Source organism: Magallana gigas, chromosome 10 (assembly GCF_963853765.1).
Source record: "Magallana gigas chromosome 10, xbMagGiga1.1, whole genome shotgun sequence".
NCBI classification, from domain to species: domain Eukaryota; kingdom Metazoa; phylum Mollusca; class Bivalvia; order Ostreida; family Ostreidae; genus Magallana; species Magallana gigas.
In genome coordinates, this window is record NC_088862.1 from 18,604,870 (window position 1) to 18,620,764 (window position 15,895).

Sequence of the window (15,895 nt, forward strand, 5' to 3'; positions counted from 1 at the left end):
GCTTATACCTTCGTGGGGATGTAAATTCGTCGGCAAGGGTTATCAAATGAAAGAATGGTCCACCACGAACAATGATGTTTCCGCAATTTAACTGGGAGGACCCACTCTAGTTTCTAAGGTGCCATGCTGTTATCAGGCGAGGATAAAAACCACAGTGAATGGAACTTCGTCCAATACATGTTAACACAAAGTTAAGGTGCAATTATATATAATCATAGGATAAAATGTTGTCTGTTCTCGTTAAAACGGTATATAGCTGGGTTAAATTTAAAAAAAATTGTTTTATATTTTTAAAATCATTAAACATTATTCATATTATCCCGAATTTTCCTTGTGTTTTTTTTACCGATCCTTTGTGACTTTCTGTAAATTTTGACGGTAAATGTAGTTCTGAGATAAGGCAGCAAATTACTTTCCCCATGCTGTCTTCCCAAAGAAAATAAAAAACAATTGATTTAATCAACCAAGTGATTTTTTTTATTTTCTAATGAATGATGACATGATTCGACATGAAATTAAAATTCTACCAATGAATGCAAATTAAAAAAAAAAAAGACAAAAAATTTTGTGTATCAATACAAAAAACAGATTGATGACATTCTATATGATCACGTGATCTCACAAGACTTCTCAAACTCCATACAAACACTAACGCTGCACTATGATCTACAAGTCTACCTGTACAATAATTGATTTACTTCAGCCAATTCTTACTTCAGGTCAATTTTCAGATCTTTTTTTTTTCTTTTATGAAATAATTCAATTCTGGTCCCAACCAATTTGACACCCCATGATTTGACCTCTATTACAGTTAGCATGCACGCGAGTACTATGTCTTTCAGTAAGAATTGACCCAAAACACGAAACACTTTTTTTCCCTCTAGTGACAATAACCTTCATTAAAACAAGAATTATAAAAGACATACATATGAAACCATGATGAATTTTCTACACTCAAGTCCGTAACAACATATGTATGGACTGTAACAAAAAGCATTTGCATGGTTGTTGCACATATACAGTCTTGAACAAAAACAAAATGGAAGACTGTTGTTTTTTGGACCTTTTAATCGCGTTCTCCTCTCCACACAAACAGTGCTACTTCAGTGATGTGATTAAATATACAGACTTTTGTTGTAGTTATTGTTTGTTTGCTTTCTATTCCCTGAGAATTTCTAATGGGTAAGCAGTCTAAAGCATTGATGTTTTTCTGTTAACTACTGTTAAGTTATAAAACACTAGCCATTGCTAAAAACTAAAAATTCTTCAACATGTTAATATCATTAATGTACATATATCTTATCTTCCACTTATTTCAAGTGCCTTTCATATAGTATAGGTCTAAAAGATACGCATAACAAAATAAAAAAAAACTAAGTCAAACTACAATATATCAATTACTTAATCATATGCTGTAATATTTTAAAATTCCTCAATACATGTAACAAGTTTATAAACAAAGTGATAAAATCTTTAATGCTCTTGGAACATTTGTAAATATTTGAAAAGGGATAAAAATGGATATTATAGATATATTTGTGTTTATAACAACAAGAAATGGCAAATTCAAATAAAAAAAAATTGCTATGCATGTACAAAAAAAATTTAAGGTGTAGTTTTAAAAGATTAAATGTAGATCAAAGTTTTAAAAAATACGATAAAAGTTAATAAACTAAATAGACACAATCAAAGTAGGTTCGGTTCGATTTTTCTGGATTTAGATTATTTATAGGCATTTAAAAATCCTCAATTTTTTAAACTGTATGCTAATTTTGGTAAATTTAAGCGTGCGTATAAATCAGAAGTATCCATCAGTGCTTAACTATTACGAGAAAAAAGCAATTTGTTGATATTTTCTTCATAAAAACGGCACTGAAAAAGGATCCATTCTCTATAGCTTAAGTGCACTTAATTAATCTTTAATTAATTCAACTTACTTTAAAAACAAAATATACAAAAAATAAGGACTATGGAGCAGAAACAAGATAATACAATAACGCACTAAATACAACATAATACACATGTCATCTATGATCAATAATTCATTTTATGGAAGAAGAAAGAAAACTTATTACGTCATTCGATCTTCAACAAAGATTTTTTTTACCAAAAAGGCAAAAATTTAGTAGGAAAAAACTCACAAAAATACTTGTGTTGCAAATGATAATGGAGTTAGGAAAACTGAAACTTGATACATGATCATCACAGTTTTTCAAAAACGCTTTACGTTATCTTTCCAAACGCCAAAACGTTACCGAGGAAAAATTTACGTTGGAACATAAGCCCGTAACAGGGGCTGAATATTTTTAAAACACAAAAACAAAACGTTGGATAATTTTCTTTCCCAACACCTTAAAAGTGAAACGCTCATTAGTTTTCACCTTTTACCAATGCAACAGATTTAACTTAAAGTGGTAAAAAGTGGTTTTAAGGAAACCATCATTTATCATTTGTTGAAATAGACTTAATAAACTAAAAAATATCCTTAATTATTTTTCGAAATAAAACGTTTCCAATAGTAAGTGTGTTTTTTCGTTTTTGTTTTGTTTTGCTTTGTTTTGTTTTGTTTTAATTTTTTGTCACTGGCACCTTAAAATTACTAGTATTGCATTATGCAATGTTTTGCGTTAATATATCACATTGTATATATTATTTAAACACAATAAATTAAATGCGAATTAATGCGATTAAACGCAAAGTTTTTTGCATTTATTCGCAGCAATTACTGCATTTCCTTTTTTTTAACCAACCCGCCGCCATATAAGTTCTTAATGTCTAATGGAGGATAATATGCACTTTTTTCATATTAATCAAGATAATGTATATTAATGAACCTATAGCTGGGAGGATCTAATCTATAGTATCAAAAATGCTTCGGTGTAATCTCTCAAGGATAAAAAACAGTGAATGGATCTTCGTCCATCTCATTGTAACATGTGCTAGGGTGGAACACGTATTATCATACGATATAAAGCTGTTTTTGCTCGGGTTAAAGTAGTATTTAGCTTGGTAATATTTAAAGTCTTTGGTTTTATATTTTCAAAATAATTTAACAATGTTCATATTACCCCGAATTTTTCCTATGCTGATTTCATATTTTCAAAATCAATTAACAATGTTCATGTCATATAACCCCGAATTTTCATATGCTTTTTCTGGACCTTTAAGACTTTCTGTAAATATATATTTGAAAGTAAATGTAGCTCTGAAATAAGGCAGAAAATGCTGTTCTCATGTTTTCTTCCAAAAGAAACAATTGATTATATAATTGAGTGATTTTTTTCTGGAAACACTGGTACTTTATGTACTTTATATACACGCATGTTCAAGATGGTATATGTGTATTTTTATGAGATTTAAACAACTCTTGAATTTTAGGGCAAAAATTGAAAGAAACTGTACCTTCTTATTAATAAATGCTATGAAATTCTTACACTATACACAAATCCACTGATTTTTTTTTTCATTATAGAGTATTATTATAGAGTAGAATCTGATAGCTTTACACGTAATTTTCCTTCCTATCATGTTCATCATCGATATCTTATTCAAAAATGAACTTATAAATATGCTATACATAAATGTATTTTACAAATATCTAGTGAAAATGTGTTGCACGGTCAAAATTAATATGACCTTGGTAAATAAATTAAACAGCGTTATTAAATAATAAATTCATTAAAATTTCAAGTTATACATTTTATTAAGTAACTGAATTATTTTCAATATTCAAGCACAGTGAAATAAAATGATGCATAATCAAAGGATTTAAGCAAACACTTAGACAGTCATTTGTGTGATAATACAGTCCGTTGAATGATAATATCTACAAGGATCGGCCTGGTATGTATTAACAGGAACCAAAAGATAAAAGAAAGTGCATGTTGAACACACATGTGATAATGGTTCAATATTTAGATCGCAATATGAAAGTTTGAACAGTGCTTTGTAAATAAAGGTAGAAGCGGTGTCCTACATACCCAACTTGTATTGGTTGCTTCACACAGGTAAATTCAAGGCAAGATCTACTTTACTTTTGCTGAAAAACATGGATTTGATAAAAATGAATCTAGTTTCTAAGAACATAAATGTATTGTTTAATATCTAAAGCTCTGATTAATCTGATAAAGAAAATGAAAGATCGCATAAAACGCACTCAAGCTACAAAAGCAAAAAAACTGGTAAGGCAGATTTACCCAATTTGAACATTGGACACACATGCTCAAAAATGATATGACACTGTACAAGATGATTCATTTTTTCATAAATAGATATGTCTCAAAATTGTTTAATTGCAGATTGATTGCTATACTCTATAGCACTCTATTAATAAGATAAGGTTAGAATATAATGTTTGCATATCTCAATTCATGCGGTAATATTCAATCAAATGATAGCACAAAACGACCTATCATAATTGCTGGATTAAAACTTATTACATTGTACATGTCCTTCCACATGCAATGCACTGTAGTAATAAAAAAAAACGATGGGTTTGGATGATATTGTAAAACAAATCTACACTGTTGGTTGCGGTAACAATAGATACATTCAACATAATTTTAACTAAATGTTGTTATAAGTTTTTCCTTATTTTAGTTTTGCTGCATTTAACTTTGAGTTTTGATAAAATTTCTGTATACATTTAAATGGAATACCAAAAGTTTTTCGTTTTTATATACAAAAATATCATTTATTTAGTAAATGTTCGCCCCTCGACTCATCCGGAGATGTTATCGAAATATAGATACTTTTTAGCACGTCCATACTAAAGCTGTTGACAGCATCAAACATTTTTATCGACACAAGTGATTGAATCTGAAACCGGTTGCGCTATCTATTTGTATAAATAGGGCTATGGAAAGGACTGTTTTGTCCATTTCAAAGAGAGCAAATAGAATTTTACATACTATTACGAAAACATGAAACCGATTACTTGTGTGCTGATTGTATTGGTGCTATGTCAGCTGTGTATGACCACACCAGCAGTCAAGCTGTTCAGCGATGAGAATGTGAAGAAAGTGAAAGACATGGCCAAAAGTTTTGGTTCTAAAATGAAGGATGAAGCAAAAGAGTTTGTAAGGATAGTCAAAGGTACGTTTCACTAGTTAAAATATTGTACTTTAATTTTATGACGATGCGAGGGCCTTTGCTTGCATTAACAATTTTTTCAGTATAACTTAATACGATATCGGATTTATACTATTTCCTAAAGTGTATGAACTCTTTTATAAGTACCGATGAATAGTTTGAATTTTGTTGACTTAAAATCTACTAACGCTTTGTAAGGATATATTTCAATGAATTTTATTGGTAATTTATAACGATTGCGTTTAACAATTCTTGAGACGTTCGTTCTTGAACGCCCTGATGTTGAACCAACACAAATTCTAATGATTCTACTGTGTGTGTTGAGGTCTATGTGATGCTTTAAATTGTTTAGCAATTATTTTTTCTGTTTTAGATATAGAAGCCGACAAACGCTCTATTGCTGAATGTATAGGGAGAGACCTACCCTTCCTGTGTTTCATTTTATTAAATATCGTTCAGAAAGCAGAACACAAGTTGTTTTCATTGATTTATTGTAAAGAAAAGGTATAATTTTGTAACAGAAGCAATTTGACAAGTACACATGAATCCGTCTCCGCAATATTGTTCGTTCTCACCGCATTTCATTAAGAGTTTGGTTAATCAGGTAAAATGTGCAAGCATGCAAATTAATATAAAACTCCGGAAAGAATACGACATATAAATTATATAACTGTAATGACTACACTTATTGACTAGTGGAATATAAATACCGATAATCATATCATAAAGTAGTCATGATGATGTCATACTAGAACGAGTTTTCACCAAAGGTTTGAGTCAAAAGATCGCCAGGGTAATATAGTTAATAGTTTACCGTTCTTCTAAGATGAATGGTTTCAATTTAATTTTAATCACTAGCCTTGCTGGAAGACCAGCTGTTATATTAATTCTAAAAAATAAACGAATAAGGGTTTAAGATTCGTAGATTCTCAGTTTAAAGATCCATAAAATGTTCGTATTTTCTTCAAATTGAATTAATTCAACTCATTTTAAAAAACAAAATAAACAAAAATAAGGACTATGAAGCGAAAACAAGATAATGCAATAACGTACTAAACACAAGATAATACACATGTAATCTATGATCAATAATTCGTTTTATAGAAGAAGCAAACTTATTACGGCATCCAGTCTTCAACAAAGTTTTTTTTTAACCAAAAAGGCAAATCTTTAGTAGGAAAAAAACTCACGAAAATAACTCGAGTTGTAAATGATAATGGAGTTAGGGAAACTGAAATTTGATACACGATCTTCACAGTCTTTCAAAAAACGCTTTACGTTATCTTTCCAAACGCCATAACGTTACCGAGGAAAACATTATGTTGGATCTTAATCACGTAACAGTGGCTGAATATTTTTAAAACACGAAAACAACAAGTTGGATAATTGCCTTTCCCACCATCTTTAAAATATATAGTTATTATGAAAATCTAAATAGTTATCACCTTTTAATTACCAAAGCAAAAGTTAACTTTTAGTGGTAAAAACGGGTTTTGAGCATTAAACATTTGTTGAAATAAACTGAATGAACTTAAAAAATATCCTAACTTATTTTTCGAAATAATATGTTTCTAATGGTCAAAGGTTTTTTAGTCACTGTCACTAAAATTGCTTTTCATTTACCAGGGCTGGGTGTAAAATTGATATATTTTCAAGAAAAACAATAAATTTTGAATGATATGAAATGTTTTAAATTAACTTCCTTAAATGTACATAATGCTTTTTAGATTAAAATTAATTCTATAAACCAACCTGCCGCCATATAATTCCCTAATGTCTAATGAAGGATACTATGAACTTTTTTCATATTAATCAAGATACAGTAGATTAATGAACCTATATATAACTGGGAGGAGCCATTCTATACATGTCGTATCAAATATACCACGGTGTAATCTCGCAAGGATAAAAACCAGTGAATGGATCTTCATCCATCTCATGGTAACATGTGCTAGGTTGGAACTATATATATGTAGATACACGTATTATCATACGATATAAAGTTGTTTTGCTCTGGTTAAAGTAATATTTATCTTGGTCATATTTAAAGTCTTTTATTTTACATTTTCAAAATAATTAACAGCGTTCATATTACCCCGATTTTTCCTATGCTTTTTTCTGGTCATTTAACGCTTTTTGTAAATATATATATTTGACAGTAAATGTAGCTCTGAAATAAGGCAGCAAAATGCTGTTCCTATGTTGTCTTCCCAAAGAAACAAACAAACAATTGATTTTATAACCGAGTGATTTTTTATGTTCTAAAGAATTATTAAATGAAATGAGATCAAACGAAAATTCTGTCAATGAATGCATATTTTTTAAAGAGATAAAAAAATCAATAGAAAAAAATTAATAAATGACATTTTAGATGATCACGTGATCATTTAAAGGACTTCTCAAACTCCATACAAACACTAACGCTGCACTATGATCTACAAGTCTACCTGTACAATAATTAATTTACTTCAGTCTATTCTTACTTCAGATCAAATTTCAGATATTTTTTTCTTTTGTGAAATAATTCAATTACTATAACCCAAGTGTAAAATTAATGGGGCTGGATATATTTATGAAACAAAATCAACCTGTAAGATAGATGTCTTTCCCACTGTGTTAAGAATTCATTGCGGATATGAAAAGCCACAAAGTTTCCACATTTTTAACAAAGCAATAATTTTGAATTCTAGAGTACACGTTGTTTAAAACGGGTTTAAAAAACATTTAACATTTTAAAGAACTGAATACAATATGTAACCTATAATAATTTTACTTATTTTTGTTAAATGCCTATCTGCCCCTAAAATTGTTTATAATTTAAAAACGTATAATCTTCTTTAGGGTATATTTTTTTTTAAACTGAGAACACATATTCACTTATATACAATATCTTGTTGAAAAAGTAATTGATCAATTCAAGTTCAAGTTATAGGTTTTAACAAATAATTGAATTATTTAATATAATATTATTTCAAATTTTCAATATTCAAGCACACTTGAATCAAACGACACAAAAACAACGAATTTGAGCATATTATGGACAGTCATTGATGTTGAGGTATCAGTTGATTGACATTATTTATAAGGATGCAATATAGGCCCTATCAGTGTTAACAGGAAGGAAAAGCTAAAAATAAAAGTGCATGTTGAACACATGTGATAACGGTTCAATATTTAGATCGCACTAAGAAAGTTGAACACTGCTTTGTAAATACGGGTGAAGCGGCGTCCTACAATCACAACTTGTATTTCTTGTTTCACACAGGTAAATTCAAGGTAAGATCTGCTTTACTTTTGCTGACATAGAAGGGTATGATAAAAATGAATATCGTTTATTGGAACACAAATGTATTGTTTAATATCTAAAGCTCTGATTAATCTGATGCAGAAAATTATCGATCGCTGAAAATGCATTCAACAAAAAAAACGAAAAATAAAATTGAACTTTGAACCCACATTCTCAAAGATGATATGTACAAGATGATTCATATTTCCATAAATAGATATGTCTCAAAATTGTTTAATTGCATATAGATTGGTATATAAGGCAGAAACGGTTTCAGAGTCTTTATTACATGTAGCTGCGTCGAGAAGGATTGAAGGATATATGTTCATATAATTGCAGGTGCGAGTTTATACATGTTTTACATTTCTCATGTTGTTTGCATCTCAGTGCACTCTCTATATGAAAGGCTGCACTTACACTCAGCGTTTGTAAGGTGAACGTGGTTTAACAAAAATACAGTATACTGTAATTTTTTTTTACAAAAATCAAATCATAGTAGCACTCTGTGTTGGCTCCTTCAAAAAACAGGATTTAATGAGACTTTATTTTTACGTGAAATATCTCATGGCAATGGGAAGGTCTTGTACCGCACATAAATGACTAAATTTAAAGCTTTTAACGAAACCCATAAGTTTGAAATGTTGACCAATAAATAATTTTATCTGTTGTTCAGTATTTGTTTACGGTGGACACATGGACTATTTATTATCTGGGTGCAAATTACTATAGACAAAAATGAATGTTACACCGTATTATGTTTGGAAAGATGACAGTAAGTCAGTGTAAACAATTCCTTAATAGTATTAGTCAGCTCGATAATATCATACAAACCGTCAAACTAAATTTTGTTTTTCTAGGGTTATTTCCGGTTATATATTTGTACAATCAAAAATGTAACATACGAGGCGACGGACCGGTAAAATGCTGTTAAAATTCATAGATCTTCACGGTGTCGGCGGTGTTGAAGGCTCACTGCAGCTTAGTCATGTATCAAATTTTGTGTACGCTTTTTAACGATGGTTATGTTAAGAATGTGTTAAATAATTATAAACATTGCATTTGTTTATCCGGTCAATTAAGCCAAAAATTTCAATGCAAAATAATAATGTAAACATTATAAACAGTATCACGTTAATTCGCCTCATGCTAAAATTCGCCCCTCTGGCTTCGACACCTGTATGCTTGTTCTAACGAGTTTGACATCGCTTTAAATAAAGTTCATTGATAATGTTCAGACGAATTGAAACTAAACCTGTGGACATTTTGATTGCGAATTTTTTTTTTAAGTTTACTTTGTTTACAATTGATGTATAAAATGCGGGGTGAATAAATTCAATCATTCGGGGACGACACCAAACGGTTTTGGTTTCCCTTTTCTAAACAATCATAAATGTAACATAAATGGCAAGGGAACGTTTTGTAGTTGTTAGAATTCATAGATCTACTTCACTGTGTCGGTGGTGTTGAAGGCTGCTTAGTACGTTAACGTTTTTAAACGATGGTTATGCTAAGTGCATGTACGTGTTTAATATAATAATTATGCTAAAATTCCTGAAATTCCTAAATTCATGAAGCATTTTCGTTGGTATTTTCGTTGGCCCATAAAGGAATTATTTTTATTTACTTTGAGTATATCTAATTGTGAAATGATACTGATTCTGCTGATGTAAATAGTCCATAACTTTTGTCTTTTACTAATTAACAATTTTTTATTGTCAATGAGTCCATAACTCATTGACAATTAAAAAAATCGTTAATTAGTAAAAGACACTTTCTCAGATAATTAGTTTGTATGGAAATTATTTGAGACTGCCATAACCAAAAATTCGGACCGAGCAACTTTGAACAAAAATTGTTTTTATGCTTCATAAAGATTAGTTTTTTAAAACATAAATTTGCCGATGTTTTTCAATCAGGATGGACGACGAGAAGGGGAGGAGGCTACCTTGAAATATCTTGACAAATTATTATAAAAACCAAATAATTATGATTTTTACTGAGGCGATCAGGAAGCCTTTTAAATATTTAAGGCATCTCATTCTACCTGCCATGACTAAACAATTTTTGTCGAACCCTGTTAACATGCCGATTGGACTCTTTATGTCTTTAATGTTCATAATTCTGGTTCTTCTTTTATTTCAGGTTCAGAAAAGTGTCTACCTTTGCAATAAAAATATGATAAAGTTCTACATTTTTACGATAATTTTGGTAGTATCTTTGGTGAAAGGAGATGACGTGGTTAATGCCGTTGAAGTCAAAACAACGTCAGGTTGGGTTAGGGGTTATGAGGAAAACTTTGACGATGGAAAAGTATTTAGATTTGTAAAAATACCGTTTGCCAAACCTCCAATCGGAGAGCTCCGTTTCAGGCCACCTCAGCCTATTGGAGAATGGGAAAAAGTTCAAGGAATTTCTGGAGAGAAATCACCGAGTTGTCCTCAGTGGTACTTTCCTTTTCCTGGATTTAATAGTTCACAGACAGAGGAAGATTGTCTGTATCTCAATATCTATGTTCCTGGTAAAATTTCGACAGCACGAAACCTTTCAGTGATGGTATGGATCCATGGGGGCGGCTTCATTTTTGGAGCTGCTAATCAGTACAAGCCACAACCAATGGTTTTAAAAGGGGACGTCATAGTCGTTACCATCAACTACAGACTTGGACTCTTAGGCTTCTTTACAATGCATGATCCTCTGTTGTCGGGAAATTACGGAATAATGGACCAAATCGAGGCTCTCCGTTGGATTCATAACAACATTGCTTCTTTCGGTGGAAATCCGAACTCAGTGACCATCTTTGGGGAGTCAGCAGGTGGTATGGCTGTTAGTTTGCTAACTCTGATTCCATCCAACGAAGGTTTGTTTCAACGAGCTATATCTCAAAGTGGGGTAGTGTCCACCGTTGCCGTTGCAAAGAAGGAATGGGAAATAAGAACAAAAGATCTTTTTTTAGAAAGAACAAATTGCAACGACAAAGGAGATGTGGCAGAAACTCTACATTGTTTACAAGAACTACCCGTTGAAAATATAACAAATGCTATGACAATGCTCGATATAACGGATTCCCAAAATGCGACTTTTCAAGCTGGGGGACTATATCCAGCTGCAGATGGCAAGCTAATAGATGAACAGATGGCTTATCCGAAATCTCCTGAAGATAAAAGCTATACATTTTTCCGCTCCCTGGATTTTATGTCCGGTACTCTAGACGGTGAAGGCAATATGCTGTACATGGGCTTGTCACCTGAAGTTCAAGAAAAATATAACTTTAATGTCACAGAAAAAATACCAAAAAGTGTTTTATGTGAGATGACAGCTCCTGTCTTTATCAATAACGCAGTGGGAAATGTTCCAGAATTAGTTCAAGAAATCTGTGATTTCTACACCACCACTGAAAGTATAGATGCCCAAAGTAATAAAGTCTGCGAGTTTTCTGGCGATTCGACCTTCGTCGTGCCAAGCAACATAATACTGTCAATTCACGCCAGAGACAATACACTGTCAAACACCTATCAATTTCTTGTAACCAAACCGAGTCCCTTGCCTTTTGGAGGAAATCCGCCATCTTGGTTTAAAGGAGCTGGACATGGAGATGACATACGTTTTTTCTTCGACTTTTCGGACATTCTGGAAATTCCGGAGGAAAAAAGGAAAGTAGTTGAGGAAGATCAAATCTTATCTGAAAAAATCATCCAATACTGGACTAACTTTGCAAAGTTTGGGTAAGATTTGTCTTCGTTTTAGATCTTTCAGATCCAAAAATTATTTTGCTTGTAGACCTTCGTTAACGAACATGGTTTACACATTTTTTTTTCCATGTATCTATAATATTTTACCATAAAATATAAGATTTCTAATTCAATCGGTAAAGATGAATGATAGAGGTTGACTTGCTTTTTTGGACGACCTTTAATTGTATCTAACTTTTAATTTATTATAGATATATTAGATTTATTATAGATTATTATTTTTTTGTCACTTTTTAAGTAATCCAAATGGAGAGAGCATTCCAAAGTGGCCATCATATGACGCCAATAGCAAGCAATACATTATCCTCGATGAACCAATTAGAACAGGGGAAAATCTAAAGTCCGGAACAACTGCTCTTCTTAGTAGAATATTGGAAAATGGCCGTCGTCGCTTAATTCGGGATGAGTTATAAAAGTTGGATGGAGTAGTTATGGAGTGACCAACATGCAGTTCTAAAGAATTGCAGATATACATACAGTGCTTATTTTATGTTAGATTTGAATATAGATCAAAATTTTGTCCAATTTTTTTTTTACTTTATAAATAAAATATAATTGTAACAACGCTGTTTTAGACCTCTCTTTTCTCAGTATTTTGTTTGCTAATACATCTAGTATGACATTTAACCCTTGAAGTATAGTGTATATTGTCAGTAACTGAGAAAAAATGGGTATACATTAAGGTGGTATGGGACACTTCCATGTTGTGACGTATTGTTTATCGAAATAAACAATAAAATTAAGTGCAGTTATATAAGTAGTTTCTTTCCCAATATTTTCATCTAACAGCGTAGTGCAATGAGTTAGAGGGTTTACTACGAATCTGTAAGTCATGAGTTCGAATCCCACTGTGGGTTTTACAATTTTTACCTTTCAAAATATTTTTAAAAGCTATTTTTTTTTTGGTTAGATATTTTTAAATTTGAAAATTCTAAACCGATGAAAGTATTTCAATTATAATGTACTTTAATCCACATTAATATCGACAGATGTCCCATACCACCTTTTTACAAAATAATCTAAGTGTAAAGAATAGCGAAGTGGTCAATACGAATAACTAAGTGTTTTATAACTAACATGTAGTTATTATTCATGTGGGTTTTTAAAATTCTTTTTATTCTATGAATCTCTCTTTACTTGCTGTGTACTAAAGAACAAAAGATTTCTCCAAAACGTTTGACAATATTCAATCGTTCGTGTCGCATTTAAGTGAGATAAGTTAAAGTATCATATCGGAAGATGATTTATTTCACAAGACCAAATAAACACTCTTAATTTAAAAAAAAAAATGATTTGTCTTTTTGCTGTTTACCTTTTCTGTGAATAAAAGTATAATTTAATTTAAGTTTACTTAGGTTATTATAACTACTTTATATTATTATACACAAATTTTGTTTTAAAATTTGCAATTTTAATGCAAAATTCGTATATTTTTATAAACATAGGCTAAGTACCGATATCCGAACTCTCGGTAAATCCGATCACTGGTCCTGAACCTGCAGAACAGTCCTTCTAGTTTTACCGGTACAGGATTATTAATAAAACACATTAACTACATTATCGGATGCTATCAATATCTTGTCAATCTTTATTCAATACGTCTTTTTTTCATACAGTTGAAGGCTTTTCTTTACAGGTGTACTTTGTCAGCTATAGAGCGTTTTTCATCTATGTCTACAACACAGTAAAACAAATATTAAAAAAAAAATATCATTAGGAAATGAAAATAAAAGATACTCAACATCAACATACATACAATGTATATATCAACAAAAGTGATGATAATTATACATATTTATCTTTCTATTTATCTATATTGTTGATTCTTTATCACTTCTAGGAGGTTTGGTGATAATGGCTATTTTTAGATTACATGAACCTCCTAAAAACAAAAAGCTCTCTAAAAAAATAGTATTACAATGTAAATACAAATGTCTAATCAAAATACTTTTATCTGAGGGTTTTACTGAATAAAGGTTTTATTTTAATGTGGATCTAATGGATAATTTGCTGTTTAAAATCATTTTTATATAAACCATATACCATTTTCAGTAACTCTCACGACAATCGTTTAATATTTGAACGAAATAAAGAAATTTTATTAAATGTCATATTAATGCAAAAAGTTATATATATATATATTTATATAAAAACGAATAAGTCCTTGGTATAGGTAACGATGTAGAAAAATGTTTTCAGTAGACGATAACACAATAATCCATTTCTTTCAAATTTCTTTCAAATAATTTGAAATCCACTGAAGAGCCGATCAGGCGAAAGCGCTCTGGATTAAATTTGAAAGAAATGGATTATTGTGTTATCGTCTACTGAAAACATTTATATATATATATATATATATATATATATATATATATATATATATATATATATATATATATATATATATATATATATATATATGATCAAAAAAGAAACAGAAAATGAACAGTTCCAAAGTTTCTACTAGCTCTTTCTAGATTATAACATCCTTCTTCAGGTGAACGTACATATGTTATCTTATTATATTTATATATGTATGTATGTATGTATGTATGTATGTATGTATGTATGTATGTATGTATGTATGTATGTATGTATATGTATGTATTCTAAACGTACCTTTGACTTTCTTTACAAAGTCCTTTACTTCGTCCTTCATCTTCGAGCGCAGATCTTTGGCCATGTCTTTCACTTTCTTCACATTCTCATTGCTGAACAGCTTGGCTGCTGATGTGGTCATACACAGCTGACATAGCACCAATACAATCAGTAAACATGTAATCGGTTTCATGGTTAGTAATGTAAAGAAGCTTCGAACTCGATCCGCTCTCTTTAAGGTGTTTACAACGCATTCCTTTTCTTGATCCTATTTATACACATAGAGCAACTGCTGGTACAATATACATGTAGATTGCGATCATTCGCGTATAGATAAAATTCTTATTTCTGTCAACAGCTTTTGTTTTTGGCGCGCCCAAAAAAATTAAAAAAAAATTCCATTGACTGAAGATTAATATCTATCCGTCCAGAATTCGGCACTTTAACATTTTCATCCTGACGTTTTCAAAGGTTTGGCTATATTTGAAATATGATTTTTTTGACACAAAAATATATAATATATTGCCGAATCGCTACTATTACATGTACTTATTGGCTAGGTTTGTAACTGACCGTTTACGGAATATGTCGGGAGGTTAAATTAAGTCCATACCTTCTATTAACACTAACGAACATACATATTTCCATTTATATAGACAGTCAAAAATAAACCTACACCGTAATACAGTGTAATTGTTTGAACAAGGTTTCCTTTGTATCAAAACACAAAAGGATTTGGTAGAAACTTTGCCATCCAATTCCCCCTCTTCCATTTGAAATATCTGTGGCGTAGATTTCCATTCGCTAACCGTAGTTTTTAACCATATGCATCTTTTAATATATATTACAAGTTTACACGTGTACACAGAATGTCAATGAACCTATTAGTTGTAAAACATGTATAGTTGGGAGGTATCTTATAAGAAATACATTGAATTTGCTTAAAATAAACCTTTAAAAAAACATTTTGTGGTTTTTTTTACTCTTTTGTTGCACCTTATTCTAATCAAATAGTTTTCTAAATCTGTACTGAAAATAGTTGAAAGATGTTCATACAAAATAAACTTGTTTTACAAAATCAAATATACGAAAATTCAAAACATATTTAGGCCCACTGAAATCAATTAGTTTTTTTTTTTAATTTTTTTTAACCAACCTGCTGCCATTAAGT

General features: G+C 30.8%; 1 protein-coding gene and 1 long non-coding RNA gene across 3 annotated transcripts; one reads left to right on the plus strand and one right to left on the minus strand.

Annotated features, from left to right (window-relative positions):
* Positions 1 to 8,278: 8,278 nt before the first annotated feature.
* LOC117683539 (carboxylesterase 1C) lies at positions 8,279 to 12,694 on the plus strand. 2 transcript variants are annotated; one of them, XM_034452938.2, is made up of 4 exons: positions 8,279 to 8,367; positions 8,626 to 8,716; positions 10,520 to 12,099; positions 12,365 to 12,694. In XM_034452938.2, the coding sequence occupies exons 3-4, from the start codon at positions 10,553 to 10,555 to the stop codon at positions 12,537 to 12,539; spliced, it is 1,722 nt and encodes a 573-aa protein (XP_034308829.2). In that variant the 5' UTR covers positions 8,279 to 8,367; positions 8,626 to 8,716; positions 10,520 to 10,552; the 3' UTR covers positions 12,540 to 12,694. The 2 variants fall into 2 exon arrangements, with proteins under 2 accessions (XP_034308829.2, XP_034308828.2); XM_034452937.2 differs by lacking the exons at positions 8,279 to 8,367; positions 8,626 to 8,716 and adding an exon at positions 9,129 to 9,149.
* Positions 11,336 to 15,279, minus strand: LOC117683542 (uncharacterized). The gene is made up of 2 exons (XR_004597549.2): positions 14,746 to 15,279; positions 11,336 to 13,800 (listed from the first exon to the last, which is right to left on the minus strand). It is a non-coding gene; the product is annotated as an uncharacterized lncRNA (long non-coding RNA).
* Between the last annotated feature and the right edge of the window lie 616 nt (positions 15,280 to 15,895).